The sequence below is a fragment of the Dipodomys ordii genome, unplaced genomic scaffold (assembly GCF_000151885.1).
Source record: "Dipodomys ordii isolate 6190 unplaced genomic scaffold, Dord_2.0 Scaffold49, whole genome shotgun sequence".
Classification (NCBI taxonomy): Eukaryota; Metazoa; Chordata; class Mammalia; order Rodentia; family Heteromyidae; genus Dipodomys; species Dipodomys ordii.
In genome coordinates this window covers 807,119-828,522 of record NW_012267265.1, presented here as the reverse complement: position 1 = coordinate 828,522, position 21,404 = coordinate 807,119, and the positions used below count along the sequence as shown (strand labels likewise).

General features: G+C 35.0%; 1 protein-coding gene across 1 annotated transcript; it reads left to right on the top strand.

The window, feature by feature from the left end:
* Positions 1-949: 949 nt before the first annotated feature.
* Positions 950-20,265, top strand: Sult1b1 (sulfotransferase family, cytosolic, 1B, member 1). Its single transcript, XM_013020074.1, has 8 exons — positions 950-1,013; positions 4,194-4,387; positions 4,623-4,751; positions 6,620-6,717; positions 12,391-12,517; positions 13,576-13,670; positions 17,353-17,533; positions 20,141-20,265. Exons 2-8 carry the CDS (start codon positions 4,240-4,242, stop codon positions 20,263-20,265), a joined length of 903 nt encoding a protein of 300 aa, XP_012875528.1. The 5' UTR covers positions 950-1,013; positions 4,194-4,239.
* Positions 20,266-21,404: the final 1,139 nt, after the last annotated feature.

The following is a 21,404-nucleotide window of genomic DNA, read 5'->3' as shown; positions in this document are numbered from 1 at the left end:
TTGTGGAAGGGAAGGGGAAAAACAAGTCGTTTAAATAAGGATACAGGTGGACCTGTTGCAACAATGAGAAATACAAGTTGTCATAAAAAACGAACTTTACAACTTGAGGGGGGGGGAGGATTGGGTGGGGAGGGAGGGAGGGAAGATGGGAAGGGATGGGAAGGGTAAACAAAGGAGGAGCCTACAATGCTTGATATGAAATGTACTCATTATCTTGCCCATGTAATTGTAACCCCTCTGTACAGCTTTTTCACAATAAAAAAAAACCCAGTTCCCTTTTCACCTCACTACAGAGTGACTTGCATGCCCTTTTCCATGTACATATGACTCAGCCAATCAAACACAGAAAAATGAAATAAAAGACACAAAGAGCTGAAGCAGTGGAAATGATGAGTGACAGAAAGCAAGTACATCTGAGGCCCTCAGCTCTGCCCTCTAGTCCTGCTTCCCAGGAAGATATTTCACCTTTCCTACATGTTTGGTGTGTTTGATCTTTCTGTGATACTGGAAACTCATGTTTCTTTGAGGATGAGAACAGATGTACACAATGCAATCCTGTTCCTTCTACTTAAAATTATTAGGAGACCCTCCATATAGACGTAATGAAGTATCAATCGTCAAGCTGGTTTTATTTTTATTTTATTTTTTTACACCCCCTCTGCCTCTGTTTCCACCCTTATAAGCCTATGAGACCATCAAATCTAGACAATTTCTGCCTGGGCTGGTCACCACCCTGATCCATTTCCTCCTCAGTACTTCCTGATTCTGCCAGATGTTGAAACAGCAGGTCTTCCTCCTCTGTGTATATATCAAACTGTTTATAGTTGCCTGCACCTTCACAGAATGCTGTGTTCAGATCTCTCCTTGAACTTGTTTTTTTTAATGTTTGTTTTTTTTTTTCCTGGAGACAAGAAAAAAGTACTTTGACCTTCTTGAGCCACCAGTGGCTCCCAGCTTTCTTCTCAGAAGCAGCTCCACTGACTGAAAGTGAAAATTCAAGATTTCATGGTGAGGTAAATCTTCACATTTTCTTTACTTGATGTTCATGTCCTATATTTGCAGAATATGGTGCCCTGAGAACAATTTCTGCTTGGGATAGTTTCATAACCTGAGAATCTTTTACATAATTCCCACAGAAAACTCAGTGTCGTGTTTATGCTCTGCAGAACATTTCAGTCTTTGAATGTTTACTTGTATTTCTCTGGGCTCAATGGAATGCTTTTGAGACATACCAGGCTTGGGGGGGGAGGAGGAGGGATTATCATGCAACTTTAAGCCACATAAAGAAAAAGGGATCTTTCCAAGTCTTCATTTCCCTTTTCTTCTCTCCTATCCACTCCCCCACAGGAACACACACACACACACACACACACACACACACACACACACACACACCATTAATGACTTTTAAGCATATTTCAGAATGCAGGATATTTTAGGAACAGGGATTAGATATGGGACAAACAGAGTTGAAAGCTTTTAGGACTAAGCCAGAGGAATAAATAAAATTTGGAACAAAAGAATCATTCCATTTTGATGTCACATAACTTAATTTCTCCTAATAGGAACACATTGTTTTTAATTTATTTCATTGATCTTCCATGAAACCAACTTGACATATTAATTTTTAGCCTGTGGCTCAACTTCTACAGGAAGACCTTATATGTCATGTAGACAGTAAATTTTTTATACTCTAGATGCTTTTAATACAAGACTACTGAGCATATGAGGGAAATATATCACCTGGTAACTGTATCTAAAGCACAACTATTTGAAAAAAGAAAATAAAACAGATGTATTACATTGTTGTATGGTTTAAAAAAACAATAAAAACTGCAATGGACAGCCACACTAGAAAAAAATTCCTATCATCCTTTTTATGAGGGGTCTGATGTAACTTGTATATTCTAAAGTATATGGCATCTTACAAAAAATCTGATATGATGATATTAATCATCTTGCATGTTTCAGCCCTTCCCCTCTAGACCCCTCCTCTGAAATTCTGAGCTCCTCCTAAATCAGCCATTGGTCACAAGGAAGCAATGCTCATTCATAGCTGCTTCTCTGTAGGTTCCTAAAATGGTCACACCCACTTCCCAGGCATGACTTACATGTATACAGAATGGCTTCTTAGCTTTCCACTTGTTGTTATTCCATCTTTGGTAATATTTTTCCAGCATGAGGAACTCCAACTTTTTTGTCAGCAAGGAGTTGCCTTGTGAAAGAATAATTCTTTTACAAAATGGTGAACACCCTTATTTGAGTGAGATAAGCTACAGATTTTTTTGTTAATCAGGGCAGGGCCCAGAGTAAATGTACAGTATATAAAGTGAGCAGACAATAACTATGTGCATGCAATCATAAAAAGTAATAATTTTCCATTTATCTTTGCCTGGCTGTTATTTCATCTGTCTTTGAAAGGGTAAGAGAAGGGTATAAGGTGAACAAATGCAGCAGTGATACTCACTAGACATTACATTGAAAATGACTATACAATTCATGGGTGGGGATGGGAGGGAAAACCTGGGAGAGAGTGAGGGAAGGGGTGACATTGTTCAAATAGAAATGTTCTTATTACCTGACTTATGTAGTTGTAACCCCTCTGTACATCACCTTTATAATTACAATAATATACATATATGAATTAAAAAATATATATATATGGTAAATGTATCAGTGACTCTCCAGTCTCTGAGTTCAAGATTCTTTGTGTAATCTGGAACAGTTTCACCTGTTTTTACAGATAAAAGGAAATCTTTTTCAAACAAAAAATAAATAAAGTGAGCAGAGTGAAAAGTTCATTCCTGGGTACCCAGTCCTTTTCTGTGATTGTTGGAGTAGACATGCTAAAGTCTTGCTTCCCAAGCTTATCTACAAGGTAAAATGAAGATACACCTTCAGAGTGGATTAGGATTAGAGATAATACATATGAACTACAGATAATGTGACTTGTTTTCTAGAGATTGTTAAATTTATTTTGTTAAATGTATACTCTGTATTGCTAGAGAGTGAAATAAAGGGGGTTTAAAGTCATCCTCAAATTTTTAATTGTGTGTTGTTAACTTTAAGTTCTTGTTAAAAGAGATTATTTTGTAGATGGGAATTTGCATTTCTAACAAGTTCTTAGATGAGATCAGTTACACATAGTACACACTGACTGTAATTTTGAAGCAGCTGCTAGATCAGTTACACATAGTACACACTGACTGTAATTTGAAGCAGCTGCTAGTCAATCAATGCAGGAAACACATGTAACTTACATATAAATATATAGGTATATATATATATATATATATATTAAAGTAAAGCTGAGGGATCATAACCAAATTTATACAAATATAATGGAAGCCACATTTCCACAAATCTCAGTACAGATCCAGAGTAAATTTGTACATGTGTACACATACACACACACATGCAAATAATCACGCCACAAACCATCACAATTTGTTTGCTCAAAACCAGTAATAAAGAACAAAACTTGCCAGGCGCCGTTGGCTCACGCCTGTAATCCTAGCCGCGCCGTTGGCTCACGCCTGTAATCCTAGCCACTCAGGAGGCTGAGATCTGAGGATCACGGTTCAAAGTCAGCCCAGAGCAGGAAAGTCCGTGAGACTCCTATCTCCAATAAACCACTAGAAAACCGGAAGTGACACGGTGTCAAGTGGTAGAGCTCTCACCTTGAGCTGAAGAGCACAGCGACAGTGCCCAGGCCCAGAGTTCAAGCCCCACGACCGAAACAACAACAACAACAAAAAATCTTAGGACCAGATAAAGTAGATCTATTATATAGAGATCAAATGTAAGAATGATAGAAGATGGTCTCAGGAAAAATGAGGTATAACTAAATTCTAATGATCAGCAATAGATTCATTTTCCTAGGAATCTAGGATTTGTTTTATTTTTAAGCCATAGTTCTGTAAAGCATGAATTTAATTCAAAGTAGGTTTTTTTTAATTAAATCTACTACTGAAGACCTTTGTTCTGCTTGTTGCTGAGCCATTTGTCCCACTTGTTATCTGCAATGCTATGCCCACAAATATGCCCTTTGTATCTAGGTCTCTGTGTATTCAGGGTTCTAAGGGTAAATTCTACTTTAGGTTACATTACAGTGCCATAAAGATAACATTTGTTACTGAGATTCTGATTTTTATTGTCTTCACATTCCTTTTCATTTTTCTACTGTTTGACAGTGACAGTCTACTTTTACATTCAAGCATTCATACAATCTGATATAAAATGAGTTCTCCAAAAGATGTCCTGAGGAAAAACGTGAAGATGATCCATGGTTGTCCCATGGTCTATGCTTTTACAAGCAACTGGGAAAAGATTGAACAGTTCCAGAGCAGGCCAGATGATATTGTGATCGTCACTTTCCCTAAATCAGGTGAGTTCTACAGCCTGCATAATACGGATCTGGCCTTATCTTCCCAAGTTAACATTTCTATCCCTCAATGCAGCTATCTAGTCATAGTATATTAAAGTGAATATTTGGCGTATAGAATGGAAACTGTCAATTAAGTTCCTAGAGAAGGTGATTAGATGAAAGATTTCCAACATATACTTTGTCCCTTCCTCCCAGGATTAAAAGCTGACTATAGAAATTTTGCCTTTTACCACAGGTACCACTTGGCTTAGTGAAATTGTGGATATGATTCTAAATGATGGAGATATTGAAAAGTGCAAGCGAGATGTTATTACTGCTAGAGTGGCAATGTTGGAAATGAGTGCTCCTGGATTAAGTGTGACAGGTAACATTAAATAGTCTGGTACTGATATTTCTGTAATAATATTTTCATAATATATCCACTTTTTCATTTGACTATCATTTAACATATTTGTAGTGGATTCAGCAACATAAAATTAAAGTTTGCAAGTAATAAAATAACCAAGGAATATAAAAAAAACTTTTGTTTAGTCTGTTGCATATCCAGATATGATAGCAAATGAGGAAAGTTTTAGTATAGAAAACAATGAAAAAAACTCAATAACAAATTTCCTTACATTTTATTAACTTATTTGAAGAATTTGACAGATCAGAGTAAGAGGATCTTCACTGAAGTAGTTAACTAACTCACAGTCCAGTAAAACAAATACCAGAAAACTGGCACTTGAAAGATGTATGGGGTGAGGTCAAGGGAAGAGGGATTGATGAATGAAGAGAAAGAATGGAAGGAGAATACAGTCATAATATTCAATGCATATCCTATGCAAATTGAGGAGAGGGGTTGGGTTGGTAGGAATGGAGAAAAATTATGAAAGGTATGACTTGGATCAAGATGCATTATAAACTGATTTGTTGCATGGTAACTACTTTGTACAACTACTTTTAGATTAATAAAATAGAATTTTAAAAAAGAAATGCTAGTTCTTCTTAAAGTGATATTTAGTATTAATAACAGTTATTTTTTATTTCACCAGTATTTTCAGTATTTCCAAAAGACTATTCTACTCTACTGTGGCCTAGACATAAAATGATTAGAAAACTATATATTCTATATCCAGGAAATATATAGTGCTATTTGGCATTTAAAAAGTAAATTAATAGTATGTCAACACTGATAGCCTTACAGAGCAAAAGAATTTATGAGAGAGAAGCATATTTTAGATTGGATAAATATTTACTCTGAATTAAAACCCAAAGTCATATATGGAGTTGTGGAAAGCATACTTGAGGAATGTAAACCATAAAAACTTTGATGCAGAAAATATGTAGTTTCTCATGTAGTGGCTCATGAGAAACATGGAAAAAATAAAAGAACCAAGGTTTATTCCCATGGCTTTATTTTGATCAAATAAATGGACTATGGACCCATCCGTTTTATGAAAAATAAAGTAATTGCTCTCCATGCTGTGGTTGAAAGTCATAATAAAATTTCTGGCAGAATTTTAGAGGCCTATATTTAATATTTCCAAATAAGGAATTCTGTTAACCAGTTTATTTACTAAAAATACTCCATAATGCCCATTATCTGGGCATCTTGCATTTTTGTTTCTGTTAACACCACTTTTGTTATAAGTAGGTCTTGATGCTAACAATGGATTATCCCTTCTTATCAAATAGACATTCTTTATGAACAAACAAGTTATATCTCTGTTTTAATGGAATCTAATTATATTCTAGGTATATTGGGGGCTGAGGGTGGGAAGGAAGTATGGGAATGGGCAGCAAATAAATACACACAACAAATACACACAAATATTGTTAAACATTTAGAATTTTTGGAAAATAGTATGATGCGTAGAACTTCAAGACGTCTGGATGAGAGACCTGAAGGAGAAATTAAGGTAATATTCTAAGATACTAAAATGAGTTCTATTGTCCCTCATTTGGAGATAAGAAACGTGAATTACATTCCTTACTTTGTGAGGTATTTTCAATTGTCTAATAATGAGTACGTGCTAATAAACATTTAACACAGGGATGTCTATCTGTTGTATAATATTGCTTCTTGGAGTCCTGAAACACACCTCTGCTTCAGATTTAGCTGTAATATATATATATATATATATATATTATATGTATATGCCAGAAATGCATTGAAAACTTGATTGGAAAGATAAAGGAATACAGGTTCCTTGGACACTAATTTCCATATGCTAAACTATAATTTTCCAGGTGTAGAAAAATTGGAACAGATGCCTTCACCTCGCATTGTGAAGACACATTTGCCAGTTGACCTTCTTCCTAAATCATTCTGGGAGAACAAGTGTAAGGTACATTCTGAAATGCAAGCAAGATTTGCAGTGTGACGCTGGTCTTTTCTCATGCACATTGGAAAAAAACAAAACAAAACCGTGAAATGATCCAAATGTTCTATTTACTTGTTACTTTGAGAACTTAGGTACACAAAGAGTTCCAATTAAAACAAAGTTTCAATATTATTTTGGGGGTACTTGAGTTTTCTAAACAAGTAGCCACAGATGTCTCATATCAATGCAAATTGCTACTTTTATCCCTCTGTTTTCCCTAGATAACATGATCTTCTACAGAAAAACATAAATATAAAGATGCTAATTTTTATCTGAACTCTTGTTAAAATGCTTCAATGAAACATTTATGCTTGCATATTTGTTTAGAAAGAATATATTTCTTTTTTTTATCCCAATGCTTTTTTTTTATTGATGATATACTGTACAGAGGGGTTACAATTACATGGGCAAGATAGACTCCATTTCTTATTAAGCATTGTAGCCTCCTCCTCTGTTTCCCCTTCCCATCTGTTCCCATCATCCCCCTGCCCCCCCACCGAATCCTCCTCCTCCCCCACCAAATTTGTAAAGTTCCTCTTCCACATAAGGGCTTGTATGTCTCATTGTTGCAATGGGTCCACCCGTATCCCTATATAAACGGTTTCTTTTTTCCCTTCCCCTCCACATATTATACCAACATCAAATACAGTGAAAGCAGGGGTTATAGCATGGAGGAAGGACATATAAAGCAAAAAAAAAATCCTATTAAGTGTGTTAGAAACAATCTCATGAAAGAAATTAACATTTGAATGCATACCTTAGGGTTCATTTCCCTTACATCAACTTATCTGACCTTTTCTACTTGACTCAGACTTATACTAGTTATTGCAAATAAGGAAAACAATGGGACCTATGTTTCTTTGGGTCTGGCTTACTTCACTTAATATAATTTTTTCCAAGTCTTTCCATTTCCTATCAAATGTGGCAATGCCATTGTTTCTGATGGATGCATAGAATTCCATTGTGTATATATACCACATTTTCTTGATCCATTCATCTACTGAGGGGCATCTGGGTTGGTTCCATATGGTAGCTATGGTAAATAAGGCTACAATAAACATAGTCCTGCTGGTAGCTTTAGTGTGATCTTGTTTGTGAACACTTGGATAAATGCCCATAAATTGGATTGCTGGGTCTTAGGGGAGCTCTATGTGGAGTCTTTTGAGGAACTTCCATACTACTTTCCAAAGTGGTTGAACAAGTTTACACTCCCACCAACAATGCAGTAAGGTTCCCTTCTGTCCACATCCCCTCCAGCATCTGTTGTTATTAGAGTTCTTGATTGTAGCCATTGTAACTGGGGTGATGTGGTGTCTCAATGTTGTTTTGATTTGCATTTCTTTTATTGCTAGAAAGGTTGAGCATTTTTTTAACTTTTTTTAAATTTTTATTTTTTTATTGTGAAAATACTGTACAGAGGGGTTACAATTACATGGGCAAGATAATGAGTACATTTTTATCAAGCATTGTAGCCTCCTCCTTTGTTTCCCCTTCCCATCCCTTCCCATCCTCCTCCTCCCGCCCCCCCATTCCCCCACCCAATCCTGCCCTCTCCCCCCCCACCACCATAGTTGTAAAGTTCGTTTTCGACGTAACGACTTGTACTACTCATTGGTGCAATGGGTCCACCTGTATCCCTATTTATGCTACTTGTTTTTCCCCTTCCCCTCCACAAATTATACCAATGTCAAATACAGTGGAAAGCAGGGGTTATACTGTGGGGGAGGGACATACAAAGCAACAAAGAAATAATCTTATAAATGCGTTAGAAACAATCACATGAAAGAAAAAAAAAACATTTGAATACATATCTTAGAGTTCATTTCCCTAACATCACCTTATCTGACCTTTCCTGCTTGACTCAGCCATATACTAGTTATTGCAAATAAGGGAAACCATGGGACCTATGTTTCTTTGGGCCTGCCTTACTTCACTTAATAAAATTTTTTCCAAGCCTTTCCATTTCCTAACAAATGGGGCAATGTCATTCTTTCTGATGGAGGCATAGAATTCCATTGTGTATATATACCACATTTTCTTGATCCATTCATCTACTGAGGGACATCTGGGTTGGTTCCATATCTTAGCTATGGGAAATAATGCTGCAATAAACATAGTCCTGCTGGTAGCTTTAGTGTGGTCTTGTTTGTAAACATTTGGGTAAATGCCCAAAAGTGGGATTGCTGGGTCATAGGGGAATTCTATGTGGAGTCTTTTGAGGAACCTCCATACTGCTTTCCAAAGTGGTTGAACAAGTTTACATTCCCACCAACAATGCAGTAAGGTTCCCTTCTGTCCACATTCCCTCCAGCATCTCTTTTTATTAGAGTTCTTGATTTTTGCCATTCTTAGTGAGGTGGTAACTTAATGTTGTTTTGATTTGCATTTCTTTTATGGATAGGGAGGTTGAGCATTTCTTCATGTGTCTATTGGCCATCCTTCTTTCCTCTTCAGAGAAGTTTCTCTTTAGGTCTTTAGCCCAGTTATTTATTGGGCAGTTGTTTCTTTGAGGATTTGTTGTTGGGTGATTTAATTTTTTGAGTTCCAAGTGTATTTTAGATATGAGACCCTTGTCGGTTGTATGGCTAGTGAAGATCTTCTCCCAATCTGTGGGCTTTCTATTGGTCTTTCTAACAATGTCCTTTGCCATGCAGAAGCTCTGCAACTTCATGCAATCCCATTTGTCCAACCTTTCTTTGATTTCTTGTGTTTCCAGGTCTCTATTAAGAAAATTTTGGCCTGTGCCAAGGAGACCTAGGGTTTCTCCTATTCCATCCTTTAATGTTTTCAGAGTATCTGTTTTGACTCTAGGTCTTTGATCCATGTGGAGTTGATTTTGGTGCAGGGTGATATGTAAGGATCTAGCTTTAGTTTTCTACAAGTTGTTAACCAATTTTGCCAGCACCATTTACTGAAGAGGCTGTCTTTCTTTCATTCTATTTTTACTTACTGATGAAAAGAATATATTTCAAATCAGATTTCTCTAATAGTTATACTGCTACTTGGATGCCTTCTTAACTGATATTTTCTAGTTTTTGATATATGAAGAATTTTTCAATGCTCTGAAGGTAATACATAAAATTTGCTCATCTTATGTCCTTAGTATAATTGCAACAGATGTAGGATTTGTCTGTATTTCTTGTTTTGTTCTCATTCTTAATTGTAGTCTTTCTTTTGAATCTGTTCATCTTGTAAGAAGGCAATCAATTTTATATTTTTTGTGAAGGGCCACAGTTTTGTTTCTATTTTTTATTTTTAATTTTTCAGAATTGTCTTATTAGCTTTATTATTTCTCACCTGCTTGTATGGGGGTAGAGGTTATTTTACTCTTCTTTTAATAATTAATTTCAGTAAGAACTTAGAATACTGATTTTATTTCTTTTGTCTTATTAAGTGTTTAGTGATGTGATCTTTCCTTCTTATCTGCTTTTATCTCACAGGTTTTGATCATTTGTACTTTTAATTTACTTGAGTACATAGTTTTACTTTTGAATTTTACTCTTTTACTGTAGGATTATTTTGCAATTGGTTGTTTTATTTTCTAATTGTTGAAAGATTTTCATATTGCCTTTCTGTTACTGATATTTCTTTTATTCCATTGTGGTCAGAGCCATATTCTGTGACTCTGAACCTTTTCAATTTCTTACAGAATATTTGAGTCTATCTTTGTTGCTGGGGTAACTTGATAAAATGTGTTTTCCTTATTTAGTTGGAGTATCCTGTAAGTTTTGGTAAGATCTTACTGTTCAATGATATCATTCAGTCCTATATCCTTACTTCTTATATCTCTAGTGATTCTATCAATTACTTAGGATGAGTTGTAAATGCACCAAACTATTCTATTGATATATCTTTTGCTATTTCTAGCCCTGCCATCTGATGTTGAATGTATTTTAAAGGTCTGTTGTCTTGTTTATAATATAGGATTGCTGCATCTTCCTAAAGGAATAGTTCTTTTGACATTCTGTAATTTGTTTTTGCCCCTAACAGCTTTTGTGCCAAAGTCTCATATTAGTACAACACCACCTACTTTGTACAGATTCGTATTTTCATGTGCAGTTAAATGTAAAGCTGAAGAGGGGAATTAAGCTTACGTCTGGAATTCTAGCTACTCAGGAGGCTGAGATATTAGGGCCAGTACAAAGCCAGCCTGGGCAGGAAATCATTGGAGGTTTACAAAAATAAAATAAAATAAAGAAAATTCGGAAGTGGTTCTGTGGCTCAAGTGGTAGAGTGCTAGCCTTGAGCTGAAGAACTGAGGGACAGCGCCCAGTCCCAGAGATCAGGCCTCATGACCGGAGCCCCCCCCCAAAAAAGAATTTTATTTATAATGTGTCTAGGTGTAACTGTGTTTGTTTCTTCTTTTTAATGTGAGCTCAGCCTCTTCGATTCATTTATTTTTCCTTGATTTTGATGAGAATTTTTTAGCCTTTAATTCTCCAAATAATGTTTGCAGTTTTATTCCTTGTTGTCTCACTGTGGAGCTCCAAGTTTATAAACGATAGAGTCTTTAATTATTACCTCACAGATCTCAAGAGCTTTGTTCATTTAGGGTTCTGGTTCTGTCTGCTCACTCACTCATTGTTGTACATATATTGAGTAATTCAGTTGATGTACCTTAAGTTTGGCTGATTTTTTTCCTCTCCCATTTTCCATGCAGTAACATTTTTTATGTCAGTTACAATACATTTTAGATCTATAGTTTCCCTATAATTTGTTTTCTACCTATTCCTATGTTTGTTTCAAGAGAATTTTTTAATGTTCTAGATTCTGACAGTTGCTCTAGAATTGTTTTCAGATAATTCAACAGTTTATTTCCTCTCAATTTGCCATCAATTGCCTTTCATATTCCTATTGCCTTTTTCCTAGTTTTTGGTATGACAATTTCCAATTGCATCCTGAATGTTTTGGTTTTGATGGTAGGATTTTCAAAAATCCCATCTAATGAATTAATTTTTATCTGTTTAGCCCAACCCTATCTAAATGGTCCAAATCTCCTATCTGCATTGCTCTGGTGAAAATTGCTGACAGAGAAGCTTTAAGGAATTTTAGGCAACAGAATCCCAGCTGTCACTGAACATTCTCACTCCCACCCCCACCACGGTGGGCGGAGCCCAGTGCAGTGGACTGAGCCATGCTTAGAAAAAATAAGTAACTATAGTATAGAGCTCGGGTCTTTCTTGAGTTCCTGTTAGCTATTAGTATCACCCGGCTTGTGGTTAGGAAGTTTTATTTACAGTAAACCAATCTCCAAAGACATTCCTTTTGAAAACATTTCCCCATCCCTCCTTAATTTTTACATGCTTGTTTTACTAAATATTAAGTGTTCCTGGGCAATTTTGGTGCTCATGTGTTTTGGGGACAAAAGTGAAATGAGTCTCATTACACCAGAATGTTTGTTTCCAACTCACAGATCAAATGTGCCTCAATAAATTTTTCATTTGGATGTCAAACAATTGGTACCTTGCCATTTTCAATGCAATTGTTGGGGATCTGTTAATTTGTGGTGTATTGCTTATTTGGAGAAATAAATCAAATGAACAATCTTTTCTAATAAGAAAAAGGAATTCTAGGCCAAAAGAATTTCAAATTTATAGATAATATACCAACCATCTGATTTCCTTCTTCCTGTTGCAGATAATTTATATGGCCCGGAATGCAAAGGATGTTGTAGTCTCATATTACCACTTTGACCTGATGAATCATTTGCAGCCTGATCCTGGCACCTGGGGAGAATATCTGCAGAAATTCATGACTGGAAATGGTAGGTGGAATGGTAGGTTAAAAAGGAGAGTATTTTAAATTTGAAACAACATGAATAAGCATTATTAATATGAGTTCTGCTTTCAAAATGTTTTATTTTAGATATTTAGAGTCTCTCTAGTATTACTATATACACATGTAAAGTAACTCCATCAAACTTACTTCATTCATCATTCTCTCTCATCATCTACTTTAAAGACAGTTTACCCAGATTTTCTTGATCTGTTTGCATATATGCCTAAAACTTATTTTTAAGCCAGTACAGTCTAAGTCGGTATAAGTATATTAGGGTTACATGTAGAAAATCAAATCAACCACAATCAGTATTTTTTATCACATCAGTTAATAAATATATTAGTCATTGGCATAAAAGATACTGTGGAATCTCTTCTAGTTGTTAGAAATTCTTTGGTCACTATGCATGGTGTTTAACTTGCTCAAATTATTAAGAATATTTCTTAAATAGATTTGCATTTATGAAACTTACTGATGACCAATTGATTTTCATCTGAATTGCTTCTTGTTTCATTTTTATGTATCTAAATATGTTTATATATCCTTAGAAAAATGAATTTAACCTTTAAAATTGATATTCCATTCTCCATTATCGTGACTACCAAGTTCCACAAAGTAATTTACAATTTGTTGTTAAAAAATAAAATAAGCTGGGTGCTGGTGGCTCATGCCTATAATCCTAGCTACTCAGGAGGCTGAGATCTGAGGGTCATGATTCAAAACCAGCCCAGGGAGGAAAGTCTGTGAGACCTTTATCTCCACTAAACAACCAAAAAGTGGAAAGTGGAGCTGTGGCTCAAAGCAGTGGAGCTAGACTTTCCCAGGCTCTGAGTTTATGCCCTAAGACCAGCACCAAAGAGAGTTGCGGAGAGGGTGGGTGGAGGGAATAAATATCAAAGATAGAGGGGGGGAAAAGAGAGAGAAAAAGAAAGAAAGAAAGAAAGAAAGAAAGAAAGAAAGAAAGAAAGAAAGAAAGAAAGAAAGAAAGAAAGAAAGAAAGAAAGAGAAAAAAAGAAAACATGGCAATGGTTTTTCTCTTCTTAGTGGCCTACGGTTCATGGTTTAATCATGTTAAGACCTGGTGGAAGAAAAAGGAAGAACATCCAATACTTTTCTTATTTTATGAAGACATGAAAAAGGTAGGATAGTAGATATTTGTTCTGGATGATACCCTCAGATAAGAAGATTAATGTTAAAATCTCAACTTTAATTTTGGACTCTAAAATGATATTGCAAATTTTCTATCCTCCATACCTGCTTCCCTACATCTTGATACACTTACGATTTTTTTTATTGTAAAATCAGTGGCTTATATAATTTCTTCTTCTCTCTTAATCATGCTTGGATCTTTGACCATCCTATCTTTTTGAAATTCTCTCCTGAGTCTACTAGAATTTCACTTGCCTGCTTACCTTCTTGATATCTTTCCATGCACGAATACATTTCCATACATCATGTCATGTTTGAATTTTTTTGCTATATTTGGGCTGTCACTCTCATGCATATTGTTTCTACAAATGTTTGTGTGCTAATGCCTTGCAGGTGTGTACCATCATTTGGCTTTAAACACCATCTTGTACAAAATTCAACATGCTCAAAGCCAAATGTAACTTGTTTCTTTATCAGACATATAAACCCTTTTAAAAATTCTTTTTCTTGGGTAATGATTTTACTTTTCCTTCAGTGTTTGGAGACTGAATGCAAATTGTCTTTATTGTTTTATATCTTATATTCTGGACTTGTGAGGAATTCACATGTTTTGCCTATTACACCTTTCAAATATGTTCCTCCTTCACTTTCTCCCTGTAGCTCTTTCAGATCAGAGACTTGTAATTGTCCACCTAGTCTTGTATGAAGAAATAACAGCTCAATAACACTGCAAAAGTTCTATGCTACTATTCTGGAGGCTAGTCTACTTAAATTGATCTCTCTCTCTCTCTCTCACACACACACACACAATCAGTTTCTTTAGTTGCAAAACCATGAACAAATTAGAATACCTTTGAGAATTTTAGAACCATAGTTGAATAGATAGATAGATAGATATAGATGTTTGAACTTTATAACATGTCTAGTACCTAAAACATTGCTTAAAACATATAAACAATGTGAAAAGGAAACACAGAAACAGCAGGACAACAGATAACCAAAATAGCATTGATACTCACATAACCTTATGTTGGATATGAACATCACAGTTTGGGGTGGAGGGGGGGAAAGGGTGGAGTAAGTAGGATATGGGGTAACAATGATTAAAAACAAATGTACTCATCGCCTTACCTATGTAACATAACTCCCCTGCTCATCACTTTTTCAATAAAAAAGAAAAAAAAATCCAAAAAACATAAACAGCTCAATGGTGAGTTGTTGCATGAATAATTGATTGTTTTAATAAGTAAATACATAGTGACAATCAAAATTTTAGTGGGATCAATTCTAATTTGCATAGGACAGAAATTACGCCTCATATGAAATGTATTTCTGAAAAACAATCACAAGTATCTTACTACAAATAATGTCTTGAGTTTTTCTGCTCTGTCCTTATTTGTGGCCTATAAATGAATCTGACATCTAAATCTGACAATATTGTCTTTTTATCTAGGGCTTGATAAAATTTGTGACATGTTCTTTCCATATATAACTGCAAAACCTACATGGTTTTATGAAACCATTTTAATAATATGGCAGCATCTATAAATGGTTGGTTAGTCAGAGTTAAATGGTAAATTTTCATGAGAGATAAAATTGTATATTTATCAAGTATCTATTTCTTGGATAGAAGAACAATATTTATTAGCATTATAGATTTTTAAATGTAGTTTCTGATTTTTCCATAAGTTTGAATATATATATATATATATATATATATATATATTTATATATATTTTTTCAGTCCTAGCTTAGGCCTGGGCTAGACTGCCATTCAAATTCTGATAGATATAATGCTGTCTCTCTATGTCATTCTTGCAAGCATTTCTGTTCTTATTTCATTCATCTAACGAGACTTACTCAAATCAACATATTAAATCAATTTATGGTCTAGCCTAAGCACTTTTAAAAGTATTGCCTTATACTGCAAATCTCGGACTTGCAGGCAATATTATTTTTCTCCTGCTACCCAGTCATATGAAGAGTTCAAATATAGGAAGAACAAATATATAGATCATATCGAGAATTAAAGTCAGAAAAAGTCTAATAATTTACACTATATTCATGAGTACCTCTCTGCTCTCTGACCGGGGCCAGATAATTTTTCGTATGCTTTGCTAGTCTATCCATGCATTTTCCTAGAGTCACTACTAAATTTTCTCTTATACCTTTCTATTTCTAACTACTCCCATCACTGAAATGGCCATCTTGTTTTTCTTTCACAGTTGATATGTAACATATTGCCAGAACTTCCTTTAAAGGGAACTCCTTGCCAGCACACCTATAAGTGTTAATATACACATGCACTCAGTCAGTAACACATGTTTTAAATGTTGATTCGCTGTGCCACAAAAGGTACAGCCTTAAATGTTCACCAAAACACCTAAGGATGTTCTCAGTTTAACCCCAACTCACCTTTCCACCTCATAGCTTCTCTAACTAGTGCAAACAATTCTAACTCCAACTGCTCCTGTATTTTGTCTGTTTTCTTGAGAACACTGAAATACTACACTTTTTCTCCTGGAAATTTACTCTCTAACATATCACTCAACAATACATTTTGTAATGTTCATTTTTCGACATAGCATCTTGTACATTTCACTGTTGCAATGGGTCCACCTGTATCCCTATTTAAACAATTCAAACTTTGGCAGGGGAGTGGGTAGGAGGGCAGGGATGGTGAGAGGATAAGAAATGTACTTATGGGGCTGGGAAGGTGGCTCAGTGGTAGAGCGCTTGCCTTGCATGCCTGAGGCCCTGGGTTCATTTCCTCAGCACCACATAAGCAAAAAGAAAAAGCCGGAAATGGCTCTGTGGCTCAAGTGGTAGAGCGCTAGCCTTGAGCTGAAGAGCTCAGGGACAGCACCCAGGCCCAGAGTTCAGGCCCCACGACCGGACCCCCCCCCCAAAAAAAAAAAGAAATGTACTTATTACCTTGCTCATGTACTTGTAACCCCTCTGTATGGTATTTTCACAATTAAAAAAACTTATTAATAAAAACAATACATTTTGTTACATTCTATGTCATAATACCCTATTTCTGCTAAGGTGTTTCTTCTCCAAACTCTTTTTAGAGATCAGTTCAGATTTATTTGTGCTCTCAAAATTTATAAGCATTACATTTCCACTTTAGAAATTTAAAATAACTAATATTTCAGGGGTTTTCCCCCTCATTTTATTCTCAATGGTTAATGAATAATTTAGACTTTGATACCTGCACTGGGAATTTTACTTCCTTCCCTTCCCTTTCATGTTGAGAATCAAATGCAGATTCTCATGCATGCTGAGAAAAAATTCTATCACTGTGTTAGATCCCTAGTTCAAGAGTCTACTCTTTTTTTTTTTTTTTCCTATTTTATGGTAGTGGGGTTTGAACTCAGGTTCTCATATTTGCTGGGCTTTCATTCTACCATTTGGAACATACCAGGGTGTTTTCTTATTGCAGGAGATTAGGATAAATAAGATAATCTTATTCTATTTTTTTTCTAAACAACCATTATTGATTTCAAAGCTCTTATGATTAAATGTTATAAAAAGTCATGAAAAAATTTACCCAAACAAATGGGCATTTCTTTCTGTACTGAAAGTCAGCCTGAAGAAAACAGGTAACAGAAATTATAGCATTTTCTATATTATTTTAGCAATCTACTTGTTTAACCATTTTCTTGATAGAATCCAAAGGGAGAAATTCAGAAAGTTAGCAGCTTTTTGGGGAAGACCATGAGTGATGAGATCATGGATCGGATCATCTTTCACACTTCATTTGAAGTGATGAAGAACAACCCTATGGTGAATTATACACATATGCCTACTGCAGTCATGGATCATAGCAAGTCCCCTTTCATGCGCAAAGGTAATGCTGACTTTTATTTCCCTTTTTATTTTCCTAAAAAGGTGTCATTCTGATGCTTTAGTTAGCCTGTTTAGGGTTCAAGCCTTCAGCTATAAACAACACTAAAAATATCTACCATCCAAAGTTGCTAAGTTAGGCTCAGAATTATTAAGTGAAATAATGCATGTAAAGCTATTACTGGGAAACCTAAATATCTTACAATCATTTCCCTATATAGTACTCTGATAAATGCGAGTGGTTCTGACAATTATAATATGAATAATTCCAAATTTTTCATTCATTATCTATTTGTGTAAATTGGGAGCATTTGTCTAGCAAGATCCTGAAGTTAAGTCCTAGTACTGCAAAAGACATCCTTTGTCTTAATTGATACAATTCTCCTCCTCCTCAATGACATATAAATTTTATTCAGTGAGTTAATATCTTCTTTATATTACTTACTTTAGATATTATTTTGTAAGTAATATATTTAAATTACTTACTTTATGTATTATACTTTCTATTGCTTACAAATAATCATTAGATTATCTAAAAATGCTCAGAGTATACTGCAACTGGCATATATACAAATGAGGGCTGACAAGAGGTCAATATGGAGTCAGACAATGATTTTAGTGTTGAAGGATATAGTGTTGGAAAAATCAATGTGATTTAGTTGCACAATAGTTCATGCAATTTTTTTTCTGCTTCCCCTCCACAAATTATACCAACATCAAATACAGTGAAAACAGGGGTTATACCATGGGAGAGGGACATACAAAGGAACAAAGAAATAATCTTATAAATATGTTAGAAATAATCACAAGAAAGTAAAACAATTGGAGTCCTTATCTTGGGGTTCATTTCACCTAACATCAACTTGTCTGACCATTTCTGCTTGTCTCAGACATATACTAATTATTGCAAATAAAGGAAACAAACCATGGGACCTATGTTTCTTTGGGCCTGCCTTACTTCACTTAATATAATTTTTTCCAGGTCTTTCCATTTCCTAACAAATGGGGCAATGTCATTCTTTCTGATGGAGGCATAGAATTCCATTTTGTATATATACCACATTTTCTTGATCCATTCATCTACTGCAGGGCATCTGGGTTGGTTCCATATCTTAGCTATGGTAAATAATAAAAAGTGGAAAATATATTAAGTTATAAAAACTCTGAGATGAGTACCATTAATATTTGTTTTAGTTATTTTTACATAGTTGATTTATCATTCTTTAAAATGATTTTTGGATCAAAATATTGATTTCCTTTTGTAACCTTTATTTTTCTTCCCATGTTGTTAATTATCATTTCAATTTTTTGTGGGAGAGTTGTTATAGTCTCAGGAATGTGACTTTATGCTTATGTAATTTCTCACCATCCTTGTAGACAAATCTAGTACTTGCAGTTGTGGAATCATATTTTACCCCATCAAAAATAACCATTAAAATTGCATATTGAAAAAAAATAGTTCATACATTCTTGGAGGATAAATTATGTCAAAATTTTATTACTGTCCCAAATTGAAACAGTACAACAACTAAAGGTCCACACTTGGGCCAACTTTTTATTTTTAAAAAAACTTTCATGAAATATATACATATATATTTGTTTGTACTGTAAAATTTATGTACAGATTGAAAGAGCTTTGAATGCCTTACCTACAATTCCTTATTGTTTAAATCTGTGTTCTCCTCTGTTTTTAATGGCAATGGAATCCTACCACAAATACATTTGTGCTGATCTTCACCTAAGCATGAAAGATGAATGTGAATTTATATTGCCTAATTTTTATGTTTAAGGTGTTTGGGGAATATTATATGTTTGATTTTAATGTTATTTGTTTCAACCTAAGTCCAAATGATGGACCAGTGTGGCGTATTCAGATTACACAAATACAACTACCAAAATATTCATGAATTCTAAGGAATTATAGTTCCTATCTCTCGATTCTGTGTTTCTTTGAACAGTTTCTTCAACTAACACTGGGAATAAAATATGCTTTACAACTGATCTAGAGATTTCAGGGATAAGTTGATAGAATAGTTTATAATAAAAGATATCAAGAAAGTGAAACATGCAGGGTTGTGGAGTTAGAGAGGGCCAATAGAGACAGTGAGCAAGGGTAAGTATGGGCAAAGTACTCTATATATAGATATAAAATTACAGCAATGAAACCTAGAGATTCAGGATGAATTTTCCTGGGGTACACTGTGTGTGTGTGTGTGTGTGTGTGTGTGTGTGTAGCTCTATTAATCTATCAATCTATCAATCATCTGTCTCACAATAAAACCTCTCATACTAGTAATATATGCCAATAAAAACAAAAAGAGAAAATGACAAAATGGGAAAAATAGTAAAAGAATCTATCTCAGAAAAGTGTTATAATCTCCATGAATTTAGGTTTAAAAATTAGCTTTCCTCGGAACCTCTTTTTAAAAGATAAGACACTGTGAGCCACATTTGCCAATGATGAAATACTAATTTTTAAAAGAAATGTTTTTGAAGTGTTCATTTACAGGCCAGATCTTAAGTTTTCTGGCTTTCCTTAGTATATACTAGTTTTCCCCTTATAATAGTTGTATTATATTTGTTCAAATGTGTTTTTTTCTGTTATTATTAGGGATTATTGGAGACTGGAAGAATTATTTCACAATAGAAGAAAATGAGAAGTTTGAAGCCATTTACAAGAAGGAGATGTCTGAAACTACTCTTCAATTCTGCACAGAGATTTGTAATGCTATTTAAAGAAGAAAATACCTGTTATTTTTGAAATGGGGCAATTATAACTTGAATTAGCATTCAAGTCAATTTATCAAAGAGAAAGTGTGCTTACAAAATTTTGAGCTTTTAAGCTACAGATTTGTTTTGTGACAAAGTCTCCCATTTACCTCAATCTCAAGACATGCTTACCTTTCCCAGGCTTCTCCTGACTTTTTTCTGTACAAGTACTGAATGAGAGCAGCAGTACATCTCTAAGGCTGGACATTATTGATACTATAGACTTAGCACAGTGTATATCATAAATTGCTACAGGGTGTGAAACTTAGAAGCCTATTTTTTTCCAAGAATACCTACTTTAATCAACCTTCCATGTAGTATGACTTAAGGCTAAGTTCTCCTCCCTATTAGTATGGTCCAGGAAATGCTGTCTGCCTAATGACACTGTATGTCTTAATTCTCCTCCAATTTCTTTTTGCTGGATGTTTGACCCAGAACACTATGCCCCAGTGCTATCTGCTAACTTTCAAGTTGTTCACTGAGTCATAGCCACTCTTCCTTCAGTCCCTCTATTTAAATAACACTGTTCTAGTCCTAGATCTTGTAGAGAATTTGTAAATGTTTTCCGATACCTTATCTTGTTGCTAAGTCTCCAAAGCAAAAACGTACAATCACCTACACACTGTCTTCCTTATCCAGCCTCCCTTCTACTTACTGTCCCACATTCTGTCTATCTGCTTGGACTGATTGATAGACATGTAATAGTAACATTTGTTTCTCAGCTCTAACCTTTGGATATAAGTATGTGTGCTTCTACGTATAGCACAATATGACCTTCGGCCACAGGTCATATTGACAGGTGCCAAATTTCACCTAAAGCCACATTCTCAAAATGAAGCTGGTTAGAGTGCCCTGGGCTGGGTCATAATTGTTCAGGGAGTTAGACACATGAAATATAACTGAAATAGTAGTGGATTACAGGATTTTACCTTCATGGTCAAATCTCAGCTATTAGCCTGGAATGTCTGAGATAACTTCTTAGACCTGCAACTTGTTTCAACCTAGAAGAGAACTTACTCAGTTCCAACTGCAAACCTGCTGGAAGTGATATGCCTTTGATCTGGAGTTAATAGCTCCTATAGGTTTGTTTTGGTATGCATTGTACT

Bases quoted from the DNA above. Each gene is read 5' to 3' on its own strand.
- Sult1b1 (XM_013020074.1), top strand. From the start codon at position 4,240: ATGAGTTCTCCAAAAGATGTCCTGAGGAAAAACGTGAAGATGATCCAT. The intron at 12,518-13,575 runs GTAGGTGGAATG...TTCTCTTCTTAG, and splicing joins GAAATTCATGACTGGAAATG to TGGCCTACGGTTCATGGTTT. The intron at 13,671-17,352 runs GTAGGATAGTAG...TTTTCTTGATAG, and splicing joins TTTATGAAGACATGAAAAAG to AATCCAAAGGGAGAAATTCA.